Below are 12,203 nucleotides of genomic sequence, written 5' to 3'. Positions count from 1 at the left end.
CTTTGAAGATCTGCAGCTGCCCATTGGCCTCAGTGTCGCCTTCCAAGGCGCCATTGCTTCAGAACTTGCAATTGCCCAGTGCATTGTTGAACTGAAGCAGAAGATTGACTATGAAAAGGCTCAGTTCAAGAAGCATATGGCTAAGCTCAGCGTGCAAGAAGTGAAGAACTTCAAGGCAATGATGCACGAGCTCAAGGAAGCCTTTGTGAAGAAGCGTGCAGAAGCTCAGGGTTCGCGTGAGCGCATGAAGACTCTGGCTGACAGATGTGTACAAGCCTATAATGAGGCTGAGAAGCGCAAAGCACTTGGGCGTCCTGGCATCGACCCCAGGATGGCCGCAAAGAAGAAGAAGAAGCCTGCTACGGCTGAAGATGATGCACCAAGGCAAGAAGCAGTTCCAATTGTCTTCCCAACAAGAACGACTGGCTCGAAGCCAAAGAGCCGGTCAACAGCTTCAGAGCTCAAGAAGACAAGAACTGCTGAGGCTGAAGTCAGAAAGAGGAAACACTCTGAAGCCTCTCCTACTGCCACAAAGAAAAAGAGAAAGATCAAGAAAGCTCGGGCTGCTCCCACAGAGCCCTTGCTAGTTGAACCCATTTCTATGGTTCATCCTGACGCAGAACGTCAACTGACAGTTCATCAGCCTGCTTCCACAGAGGCTCCTGAAGCTGAAGACATTCCAGTAGCCGATCCCATCGCTGCTGAAGACATTGGTCATCATGACAATGTAGAAGATGATGCAGTCCTTCCTCAGTTCGAAAACAGCGAACTCATCAGCATTGGTCGTCCACTGACGCCAATCGCACAGGATGCTTCATGGGCGGATCGCCCTCAAGAAGAAGAAGACTATGAGGCCCAGACCATTCCAACTCCACAGGCGTCATCTGCGTTTCGCAGGCTTCGCAAAGGTCCAAGGCCTCAAGTCTTTGCTGAAGACATTCCGGCTGCATCAGCCGCAGAAGAAGAATGAGTCCCACAAAATCCCACTCCCCTGCTCCACCAAGAAGCAGTTCTCCAGGAGAACGTGCCTGTAACCGACCCTCCAGCTAGTCAAGTGGAGGATGAAAATCGTGAGGCTGCCACAACCAACAATGAAGCTAATGTGGAGCCCTCCCCAGCAAAAGCTTCAGAAGACAGCGAAGCCACTGATCCAGCCACTTCTGTTCCTGAATCTGTTGCCGGTCCCCAATTCAACTATCATGTTGAGCACATGCCTCAGGTCCAGAAGCCAATCCCAAGACTGTCAAGGTTTCCAGGTCCTGCATCAGCACCTGGCTCCTTCAACATCAATGGCTTCAGGGCAAACAACACGTTCTTCCATAGCTCCAGGAACCCCTACTCAAGGGAAAGGATTTCATCTGGTCGGTTCTGGAGCTATACTCAAAGAAGCTATTACTCCTGCATACTTTACAACCAAGGTCGCATCTTCCCACACAAGCGCCTTGATGTTGAAGCTATAGCTGGTCTGCCCTGTCTAGAAGAAGCGTTGGATTGCTTCAAGCAAGTAGGTCTGCTGCAGTTTGTTACAGATGAAGAGCATTGGAATAAAGAGCTGCTGCTACAATTCTATGCCACACTTCACATCAAAGGGTACATCAGAGATCCGAAGACTTGGGTCCTGGAGTGGATGACTGGCAATGTTCATCATGAAGCCAATGCATTTGACATCATTGAGCTCACTGGCTTGCCCACTCCTGGCGATCTCTTCGAGCAAGGCTGTCAGCTGCATACTGAACCTATTGAGAGCATCTTTCAGCGGCCAGAACCCAATATGAGTCAAATGCTCAACATGATGAAGCCATTACCCCCAGATGCTGCGTATCCCACAGAGTTCTTCGTTGAAGACCTTGAGTACCTGCCCAGAACTATCTATCACATCATCAGGCGAACTCTCTGGCCTATCAAAGGGCACTCTCCAAATGCCAAGCTTCAGGGTGCAATGAATACTATGGTCCTCTATATACTTCATGGCAAATGCTTCAATGCACAGGACTTCTTCATACGCCAACTTGCTGCATCAGGCATGGATCTGTTTGGTTTGAAGTTCTACGCCCCTTGGGTCATGCGGCTGATCAAGCTGCACTCCGCCATCTCGTATCAGCCCTCAGCCCTCAACCATCGGATCTTCTTGCCTGACGTGGACATGTCTGCTGAAGCCATATATTCTGAGCCTGCTAAGTAACCCCTAAGTCTTCAGAATGCAGAACATCAGAGTTTTACACAAAACGTTAAAGGTGTTGAAGCAATTTCTCGGGTGTATCCTTTGGCTGGCACTACACGTGCACCACACCCTGCATCAACTGAAGCCACTGACAGTGCCACTGCTCCAAGACCCAAGAAGCGCACTCGTGTTCTCAACGACTGAGAGCTTCTTGTGGCTCTACATCAGAAACAAGATAGGCATCATGACTGGCTGAAGCGTCAGATGAAAAGCCTCTTGGTGGATGTGAATCGTACTCGAAATCTTGCCACCAAGAATGTGTTCGTTGCCCATGAAACCTGTCGCCGCACATGGAAAGGGCTAACGATGATGCTTTCTGAAGCTGATCTTCAAGAGGATGGCTTCACCGAGAGATTCAAGTTTGACTCCACACCTCCTCGAAGGGCTGTGCTGCTAGGAACTCCATCCCTTGAAGACTCAGAGTACTCTTCCTCTGTTGCCACAGTCACTGCCAAAATTATTGACGAAGAAGACGATGCTACTTCACCGCCATACTCTTCAGCACCTCCAAGTTCTTCTGCACCGCCAAACAACACCAACAACCCTGCAACTTCATCTACTCCTCATGGGAACAAGTAGAGACTCTATGTCTTCAAACCTTTTTGGTCATTACTGACAAAAGGGGGAGAAGCATATGAGATTGATAGTCTTCAAGCGGGTTCATATGGGCGGGTGCCTTATATTTTGCTTCGTGCTTACAACTCCTTTTTGCTACATCTGGTTCTTATGAGTTGTAACACTTAAACTAGATGGTCGTCTGCTACTTATTTGCCACCTTGTTTTGCGAAGATAAATTCCGCATGTGCGACGATAAATTCCGCACTTAGCTCATTCTGCAGACGTCCATTTTCCATTATGCATGTCATTATCTTCATATACTTTTACATGCATAGTGGATTGTCATCATAAGCTGAAGAGGATCTCCACAAGTACAACCTGCCATGTGCATTTGCATTCCAAAAGCAAATTAACTTATATGCACATCTTCAGGGGGAGCCCTTGCATCTTATGAAGACAATTCCTTATCCTTTACAATTTCACAGTTTATATTCCCCGTTGAAAACTTCAACTAGTTTGTCATCAATCACCAAAAAGGGGGAGATTGTAAGTGCATCTAGTGCCACCCCTAGTTGGTTTTGGAGTATTGACGACAAACCTAGTTGAGGGACTAATGTGTTTGTAAGAATTGCAGGATAACACAGGTAGAAGTCCCTCATTGATTCGGTTTTACTACCAGAGATGACCCCTAAAAATGTATGAAGACATTGAAGTCAAAGGTGGTATATGAAGATATTCACATTGAAGACTATGACAAGAGAAGACACGATATGAAGCCTATGGAGCTCGAAGACTTAGATCTTTCTTAGTTCTTTTTCTTTTGTGTTGAGTCATAGGAACCACCGTACTGTTAAGTGGGGTCTAAGAGAACCAGTCAGAATGACTGAAGTGATGCCTAAACCAAAAACCTATGTCTTCGAATGAAGACAATGAGAGCGAATCTTGTCCAGAGTCGGACAAGTCAGCTTTGCTTGTAGCCCAAGTAAAGTTGCCATGTGAGTTTGAAATCTGACCGTTGGAACACGTGTCAGTTCCTTAGTGACCCAGGGTCATTTCGGACAAATCAGGTCGGGTTGCCAAGTGGCTATAAATAGCCCACCCCCTACAACCATCAACGGTTGGCTGCTCAGATTGAGAGTACGGCTTTTGTCGTTTGAGCAACCCACCTTGAAGCCTTTGAGAGAGAATTCCTTGCGAGGATAAAGCCCTAACCACCCAGAGCCAGAGAGAATTGGGCATCACTTAAGTCTTCTTGTCTGTGTGATCTGAAGACTTATTACACTTGAGGACTGTGCATCCTCCAGCCGGTTAGGCGTCGCATTCTGAGCATCCAAGAGACATTGTGGATTGCCGGTGAACGAAGTCTGTGAAGGTTTGGGAGTCTACCTTGAAGACTTACCTGAGTGATTGGGCGAGGTCTATGTGACCTTAGCTCAAGAAAAATACGGTGAGGACTGGGTGTCCTGAACTGCGTGTTCAGGACTGGGTGTCCGGAACTGTGTGTCCTAAGGTTTAAATACCTAGCCGCTCCAACCAGACGTACAGTTGTCACAGCAACTGGAACTGGTCCAACAAATCATTGTCTTCAACGAGTCACTGGTTTCATCTTCACTTCACTTTACTTACTGTTACTCCTTGTGAAGTCATTGTATGTTTGCTCTATCATTTGTCTTCACTGAGTGACAGCGTGTTCTGTTTGGCTTCACAATATCTTCCTACCTGATCCTTACTGCCTAGCTGCTATTAGTCTTTATGCTTTCACTTCATTGAATACTTGACTATGGTTTGCCTAGTGTAGCCTACCTTCCGCTGCATGGTAATAGATTTAATTTTATCGTTTGTCTTCAAAACTCCCATGTTCTGAAGACTTTCATAAAAATCGCCTATTCACCCCCCTCTAGTCGATATAACGCACTTTCAGTCATGTCATCGCATGCATGCATGTGAAAATATTTTTGGATTTTTAGTTTTTAAAATGCTTTATCTCTTAAATGCAAATTCTGATTTAAGATCTGTTTTCATCATTAAATCACTCGCGACGAGATCTTCGAAACTAGATCTCATATCAATATTTTTCTACGAATTTGTTTTGTTAAAAGTTGCCATGTCTATTGGACATGAATTACCATAATGTTTACACTAAAGTTGCCATGTTATATTTTAGCTATTTCTTCTATATTTAAAAGTAAATTTTGACATATTATAAAACAGGAAATTAAGAAACTAGACTTGCCATGCATCATAAACTAAAAATGCCATGATACATGCACTTAAAATTGTCATGGTTCAGACAAAAAATATTTTCATGATCAAAGTACTGGAATTGCTATCATCAAAAACTAAAATTGCCATGATCTGGGCAATTTTAGTTTAAGCACCATGGCAACTACAGTGTAAACATCATGGCAACTTTTGGGCAAAAAAAATCGTTGAAACATATCAACATGGGGTCTGATTTTGAAGATCTCGTCGAGACGGATTTAATGGTGAAAACGTATTTTTAATTTGCTTTTTTAATTAGAAGATAAAACATTTTTAAGCCAAAAATCAAAAAGATTTCTATTGATGTCATCTGTTCACACGTGACAAAATGAGTTATGATGAAGGCGTGTGGGCGATGTGCAAACGCCCACACGTGTGGGCATTAGATTTTCCAAAGATAAAATTATGAAGAAATAAGGGCAAAACAACCAGAAAAAAAAAACCTCCTTCTGGAAGCTTCCAAAACCAGTATTTCCTATTTGGCGCTGCAAGCGCCGGTTATAGCTGTTTCCATAACCGGCGCCTGCAGCGGCGCTAGCTGGGCTCGGCCCAACTCCCATTTTGCCCCCTGTTTTCGAAATCAAAAAAGGAGAGGTAGGAAAAACGTGCACAACCAAGAATCGAAACCAACTATCTCTGAGTTGATAGAAAACTAGCAGACCACTACGCCACCGCCTTGACTTGTGAATACAAGCCTCGATTCCGTATTTTTATACCTTTTTGTTTCCTGTGTTTGATCCCCTTTTTTTCATTCCTGTTTTCTTTTTTTAATGCATGAAATGTCTACAAATAGACGATATTTGTTTTCTAATTCGTGAACATTTTTCTTTAAATTGATGAACTTTTTTCTATTTGATGAACTTTTTTTTAATTTCAATGAACTTTTTCAAGTTCAATGATTTCTTTTCAAACTGATTAACTTTTTTTTGAAAGTGAATGAACTTCTGAACATTTTTCTGAACTTATTCTAAAAATCGCTGAACTTTTTCTAAAATCCGATGAACCCTTTTCAATTGGATGAACTTTTTTTTCAAATCCAGTGAACTTTTTTCGATTCGGTGAACTTTTTTCCAAATCCAGTGAACTATATTCAATTTGATCAACTTTTTTCTAATCAGATGAACATTTTTCAGATTTGTGAAGTTTCTTGTTCAAAATCAATGAACTTTTCTTAATAATATGTGACCTTTTTTCGCAAACATATTCAAACTTGTAAAAACCAGAGGCCGGTCTTTTTCCTGAACCAGCGGCGCAGCACAGCCCAAAAAAGCAAGCGATGCGAGTCTTTTTTTCTACATCCAGCGAGCGAGCGAACGGAAAGGGAGCGAGCGAGCGATCTTTTAATGGGCCGCGGCCCATGGCTGGTCGCTGTAGGCGCCAGTTCTTGCTGCATTTTTCAGATTCCTGCATTTTTTTGCTTTGAGAACTTTTTTTATAATTAGAAATATCATCAAATTTTATTTTACTTTTAGAGCATACCTGGAAATAAAAATCAAAAAATAAATATCTGAAGAAAGATATACATCACAACACAGGGGAAAAATTATATATATCAACATGAGCTTTTTGCACATGCTTAAAGCGATATAGCACCGCCGATGAAAGCAAACAAAAAAAATCATGTGTGCTCGTTAACGGACCGATCCATTGGCCACGAATGGTCGTCTATTACACGCCCTATGCGGTAAATATGGTCTAACAAAAGCGCACGATCTGCACGCGGAGACATCAACTGCTTGGGCAGGTGTCTGGGCGTGATTGGGCCAACATGGCGAGGTCCCAGTAGACTGGATTTGGTATATCTAAGTATATAGATAGCGTTTAAAGCCTCGGTTCTGCATGAGGGTCCACATGGGACGATAGTTCCACTCATTCATCTCTTCCATCAGTCATGCGCCCTCTCCAGATGCCCATGTCAGCGACTTGCAGAACGGCATCAGAGGGAAACAGGAGCTCCTCTACATCCAACACGAAGAGATTTTTGCAGATCCCGTGAGCTCCACCAGTCCCCCATGCTCGCGTCGACAACCTTTATCCCCGTCCCTATTCCAGGTAGTTGCCACTGGTCCCCAATGTGCTAACATGTTGACACATCATTGTGAAGGTATTATGGCCCAACTGCTTGATTGTACATTTGTTAAATTCGACATTGCGGCTTATTTGTTGGCGCAACAATGGCTCGTCTAGAGCACGTTGTTGATGTTATCACTCTAGAAGTTGCTGCATTGAAGGAAGGTTTGGCACTTGCCCATGCCACACAATGCAATCATCTCATTGTATAGTCTGGCAATGCAAAGCTAGTAGAAGCACTCAACACGAATTTACGTCACTCACTAGTGGGGGCGAATATCATCGATGATTGTAGGTTCTTGATTGACGGAGTTTAGTTTGCAAAGGCTTTAGTTCAACACTATAATAGGTAATCGAATGTATTCGCACATGAGCTAGCTAATAAGTTGGGGTGTTGTAATTCATGGGCTATTTGATTGGATTCTCCCCCTAGTTCTATAGTTAACCTATTAGTGGACGATGTAACTATTGCTTGATATAACTAAAATTAGCTAGGAAATTCTTTCCTTAACAACAAAAGAAATTTCAACACACAATATTGTGCATCCAAGGCAAGCCTAAATTAACACGATATGTTAAACACTGAAGAATAACAAACTTTGACCAAACAAAAACAGCTCGCTAAAGACGATGATCACCTTTTTTTTTGGGGGGGGGGGAGGGGGGGTTTGAAGATAGTGTGGCGGTTCTAGATAAGCACGTAGGATAAAAACCGTGGTTTCATACATGGGCTAAAGAACTTAGTCATGCCACCCTTGGGGAAGTAGCTACACATCATATTATGTAGTATGATGTACCAAACAAAATTGTTTGTTGCAAACGGAGTCCAAATTTTTTACATAGGGAACTATGCTGAAATATATAATGAGGATACATGCAAGTGGCTGCACAACAAGGTGATGATTGCAATCATAATGAGTAGTACATGAAAAGCCGTAGATGAAGGCACTGTGTTTTTCCATTCAATCCAAAAAAGGATCGACTTTCAGTATCAAATCGATAATGGAGCAAAAAAGGAAAAACATATCCAGGTGCAAAGAAAAAAAATAACAAAAGGCTTAAATGAAAGAGTCTCGCTAGCCACCGCCACAAAAATGCCCTGCTAGGAAAACCTGACAGAATATGTTACACATGGGACCAAAAATGCCCCAAATCCACAGGGGAGGAAAAAGAAATTAAGAGCTACACATTAGCACATCCCTTCCTCTCTCTGCATGACAATCATTATGGAATTCCAAAGCTGCCATACCCTATTCCAGTGCAGCTCGCTCACCTTTTGTTTTGCAAATCTGCCCAATAGTGAATGAAAGAGCATGCATACCAAATAAATTCAACATGGTAGCGGAACAAGATACTTCTCAAAACAAGCCCAATTAGGATGTTTCTAGATTAGCTAGCATAGAGCAACTAAATCTACAATTGATAGGTTTCTATTGATGGGCAAATACCTTTGAATCAACATAAATATTGCGAGAAACAAGTGGGTCTATAATTAGCATAAATGCATCTACAGATCACACTCCATGCATGCTTGCCAGCAGAACGGTGAAAACAAATGATGAATATTCATGGGATCTGGGTAAAGGCGACACAAAGGGTCGTGAACCCACTTCCTTTTGATCATGTTGTGCTCGGTAGCAATGGCACTGTGCCATATCAACCAAAGCTATATTTTGATTTCAAGGGGATTTTAGCCTTTCATAGATGTTTAAAGGATCTATCGGGACTATCATTTGGTAGATGGTTATACGTAGGTTTCTACACTGAACATGCCACTTTTATTCCAAGACCATCTAGGTGCAGCATCCCCATCCAATGGCAAGGTTAACATCTTGCACATATTTTTCATTCTATTTAACTCGGATATCTCTTGAAGGTCGGGTTCCATCCATCATCTGTTTAACAGTTTTATAGTCTTATTGTTGAAAACTAAATCAGTCTCTCGGTCACACCTCACAACCTAGGCACCTAACCCAGCCTCTGATTAAACCAGCCCAGCATGGATTGGCCCTAACTGTGTCTTTTATCGGATGAATTCAATTTTCAACCTTGTATTAACGCCCACTCCACTTTTTTTCTTGTGCCAACATTCTACATGGAGGGTTAAAAATTTCAACGAAATATCGCATGTTTCAGTGGGGTCTGAAAATATTTTTAACCCTGAAATTTTGAGGCATTTTCAAACTGATTTTAAAATAAATTTAAATGATGTCAAAATTCATTAAATTAAGTGAAATTTGAAATCTCAAAATTCGAAATAATTTCCAGAATATGCGAAATTTCAGAAATTTCACATATTTCAGTGAGGTCCGATTTTTTTATTTCCAAAATAAAAAAAAAACCTTGTGCCATCTTACCATATGATACTTTTTCTTGACACTACTTCCCTGTCAAAGGAGTGTGCGTGCATGCCCCGATCTGTACACCGGTGTATATCATGGCTTTGACAATTGTATCGCGTCAGCTCCAGCAATTTGGCGCAGTGCCTACTTCTCTTTCTGCCGTTTGTTACCATCGCCCATGTGCCAAGAGGTTAAACATGTGGCGTTACAGTATTTCTTTCCATGTGAATGGCTTCTTTTGAGCTCGGAAATACCAAAAATATACTAGTAGGTTCTTCCTTCGGCCTTGGCGTGCCCAAGTATTTGTTCGTGTACATAGTAGGAGTAGCCCACGTCCACTGAACCTTGCTAACTCCGATGCCATACGAACTTTCTGGAGAGTATATGTATGGAGTACACGCATGAAAACAGAACACCCAGTTTTATGCGCATATATATACATACAGATAACCTTACGGTGAAAACGACCCCATACACTGATTAATCCCCGGCCGTCCGTCGAGATGGTTCCTTGCTTCAACTACCAGCACGCTCTGGTTCCGTGGTTCTGTGCAAACAGCATCGTAATGGCGTACTGGCGCGACCTCGTGACAGCCACAGGGCCTTGATAAGGAGGAACATCGACGGACTAAGATGCTTCCAGAAATGCAAGTTTTGCAAGCTAAGAACAACTTAATCGCCTGCGTGAGCCATCATTTTATATTCTAATTCTCTTTCGGGTCCCTGTCGAGCCCCACTCTCCATGAACGCCATCGCACGGACAGTCGCTGCCACGTTGAATTACCCGGGATACGGCACTCGTCAAACCTGTAAGAGGAAATGGCCACTTTTGGCGCGAGATCCGGGCGGCGGGAAAGCTTAAAACCGCCCCCCCATCACACGAATCGCACGCACCGGCCGCCCACTTGATCTGATGAGCGCACAGCACACTGGGGAAGCGGTACGTAGCAGGCCCACGGAAGCCACGCAGCCCGTGCCGACGTGCAGCTAGCCCGGCCGCCAACGCCCGCGCGCGCGCGCTTAGTTTTGTCCCGCCACGGCAGAGAAGGAAACGGTCGAGGAGGAAGAGGAAGAGGAAGCAGTGGCATGGCCGCGCAGGAGGCGTCGCAGGCGCTGCGGTGGCGCTACGGCGACGTGGACGACGGCAACTTCTCCGTGCGCGGCGGGCGCGGCGTGCCGCTGCTTGCGACGCTCTTCGCCGTCCTCGTCTTCTTCGTGGGCGTCTGCGTCTACCTCCGCTGGGTGTGCCGCCGGTACAACGCCGACGCGACGCTTCCCATCTCGTTTTCCTACCCCTCCTCGTCGCCGTCGTCCTCCGCTGCGGCGCCCGGCGCCCCCTCCGCGGTGGCTGGCCTCGACGCTGCCGCGATAGCCGGCTTGCCCGTGACGCCATACCGTCGTCCTCCGTCGGCGTCCCCTGGCCGCGAGGACGACGAGACGCAGTGCCCGATATGCCTCGGCGAGTTCGCGGACGGCGAGAGGGTGAAGGCGCTGCCGCGGTGCGGACACTGCTTCCACCCGGAGTGCGTGGACGCGTGGCTGTGCTCGCATCCCAGCTGCCCGCTGTGCCGGGGCTCGCTTCTCGCCGACACCTCCACCGTCAAAACTGTGGACGCGAGCGAAGCTGTCTGATCGACCCTGCCACAGTGCCACTCGCGGCAGCAAGTTCGGAACTGCGCCGCTCAGCGACACTGCGACTGACATTGGAGCCTCGCCGCCAATTTCCATTGCCCTGACCGATGGCTGTTGCACGTGCGTGCCAGTGTTCAGGCATGGTTGATTGGCGGCGACGACGGATCATTTTTGTTGAGTGTTTTTTTGTCTTTGAACGGATCATTTTTGCTTAGTTATTTTCCTTGGTTAATTTGCATATCAGTGAGTTTTTACGGGCGTTTGATATTGCCCACATCAATAATAGTAGAACGAGCTGCATCCTTCCCTACCCCGTTTGCATCATATCTTTTTTTTCCGAAAAGAAGTTGCCCCGGCCTCTGCATCAGAAATATGCATACGACCATCTTATTAACTAAATAAAAGATCCAACAAGTTCCAAAGTCTCCAACTGGAAAAACTGAAAAGATAGCTCACACAGAGCCAAAATGGGCTAGATACACAGACTAGCCAAGAAAAGATGCCACAACCGGCTGGCTAAAGATAGATAAGTAAACTAATTGCCTATCCTATTACATGACGCCATCCAAACCGGTTGATGATATCCCGAGCTACCATCTCCCAACGGACAGATCCACTAACCAAATGCTCTCTGGCCTCCATCGGAGTGAGTAGCGACCACGAACGGATCACTGTCGTGGCTCGAAAAATAACCTGCAAAAAGTGAATACGTGATACTCCCTCCGTCCGTGAATAAGTGTACTTCTAGCTTTTGTCCTAGGTCAAAGTTTTAGAACTTTGACCAACTTTATAGGAAAAAGTACTAGCATTTATGACACTAAATTAATATCACTAGATCTATTTTGAAATGTACTTTCATAATATATTAATTTGATGTCATATATGTTATTACTCTTTTGTATATAGTTGGTCAAAATTACAAAACTTTGATTTAAGACAAAAACTAGAAGTACACTTATTCGCGGACGGAGGGAGTATTCTGTTAAAAACTAAATCATTTCTGCAATTTCAGATAGTCCACAACAAAGCGCAAACTCCAACACGAATATGTCTCGCTAAGTCAGACTCAATTCCATTAAGCCATGTTCCAAATAACGTGTTGACAGAATTCGGTGAAG

At 44.5% G+C, this 12,203-nt stretch overlaps 1 protein-coding gene across 1 annotated transcript; it reads left to right on the top strand.

Moving 5' to 3' along the window:
• Positions 1–10,311: 10,311 nt before the first annotated feature.
• On the top strand, positions 10,312–11,395 carry LOC125548782 (RING/U-box superfamily protein). The gene has a single exon (XM_048712323.2). The coding sequence runs from the start codon at positions 10,540–10,542 to the stop codon at positions 11,083–11,085; it is 546 nt and encodes a 181-aa protein (XP_048568280.2). The 5' UTR covers positions 10,312–10,539; the 3' UTR covers positions 11,086–11,395.
• Positions 11,396–12,203: the final 808 nt, after the last annotated feature.

Source organism: Triticum urartu, chromosome 3A (genome assembly GCF_056163025.1).
Source record: "Triticum urartu cultivar PI428250 chromosome 3A, HENAU_Tu73, whole genome shotgun sequence".
Classification (NCBI taxonomy): domain Eukaryota; kingdom Viridiplantae; phylum Streptophyta; class Magnoliopsida; order Poales; family Poaceae; genus Triticum; species Triticum urartu.
The sequence above is the reverse complement of the archived record's forward strand: the minus strand, read 5'-3'. Positions and strand labels throughout refer to the sequence as shown.

Coding starts and splice junctions, on each gene's coding strand:
- LOC125548782 (XM_048712323.2), top strand. CDS start 10,540: ATGGCCGCGCAGGAGGCGTCGCAGGCGCTGCGGTGGCGCTACGGCGAC.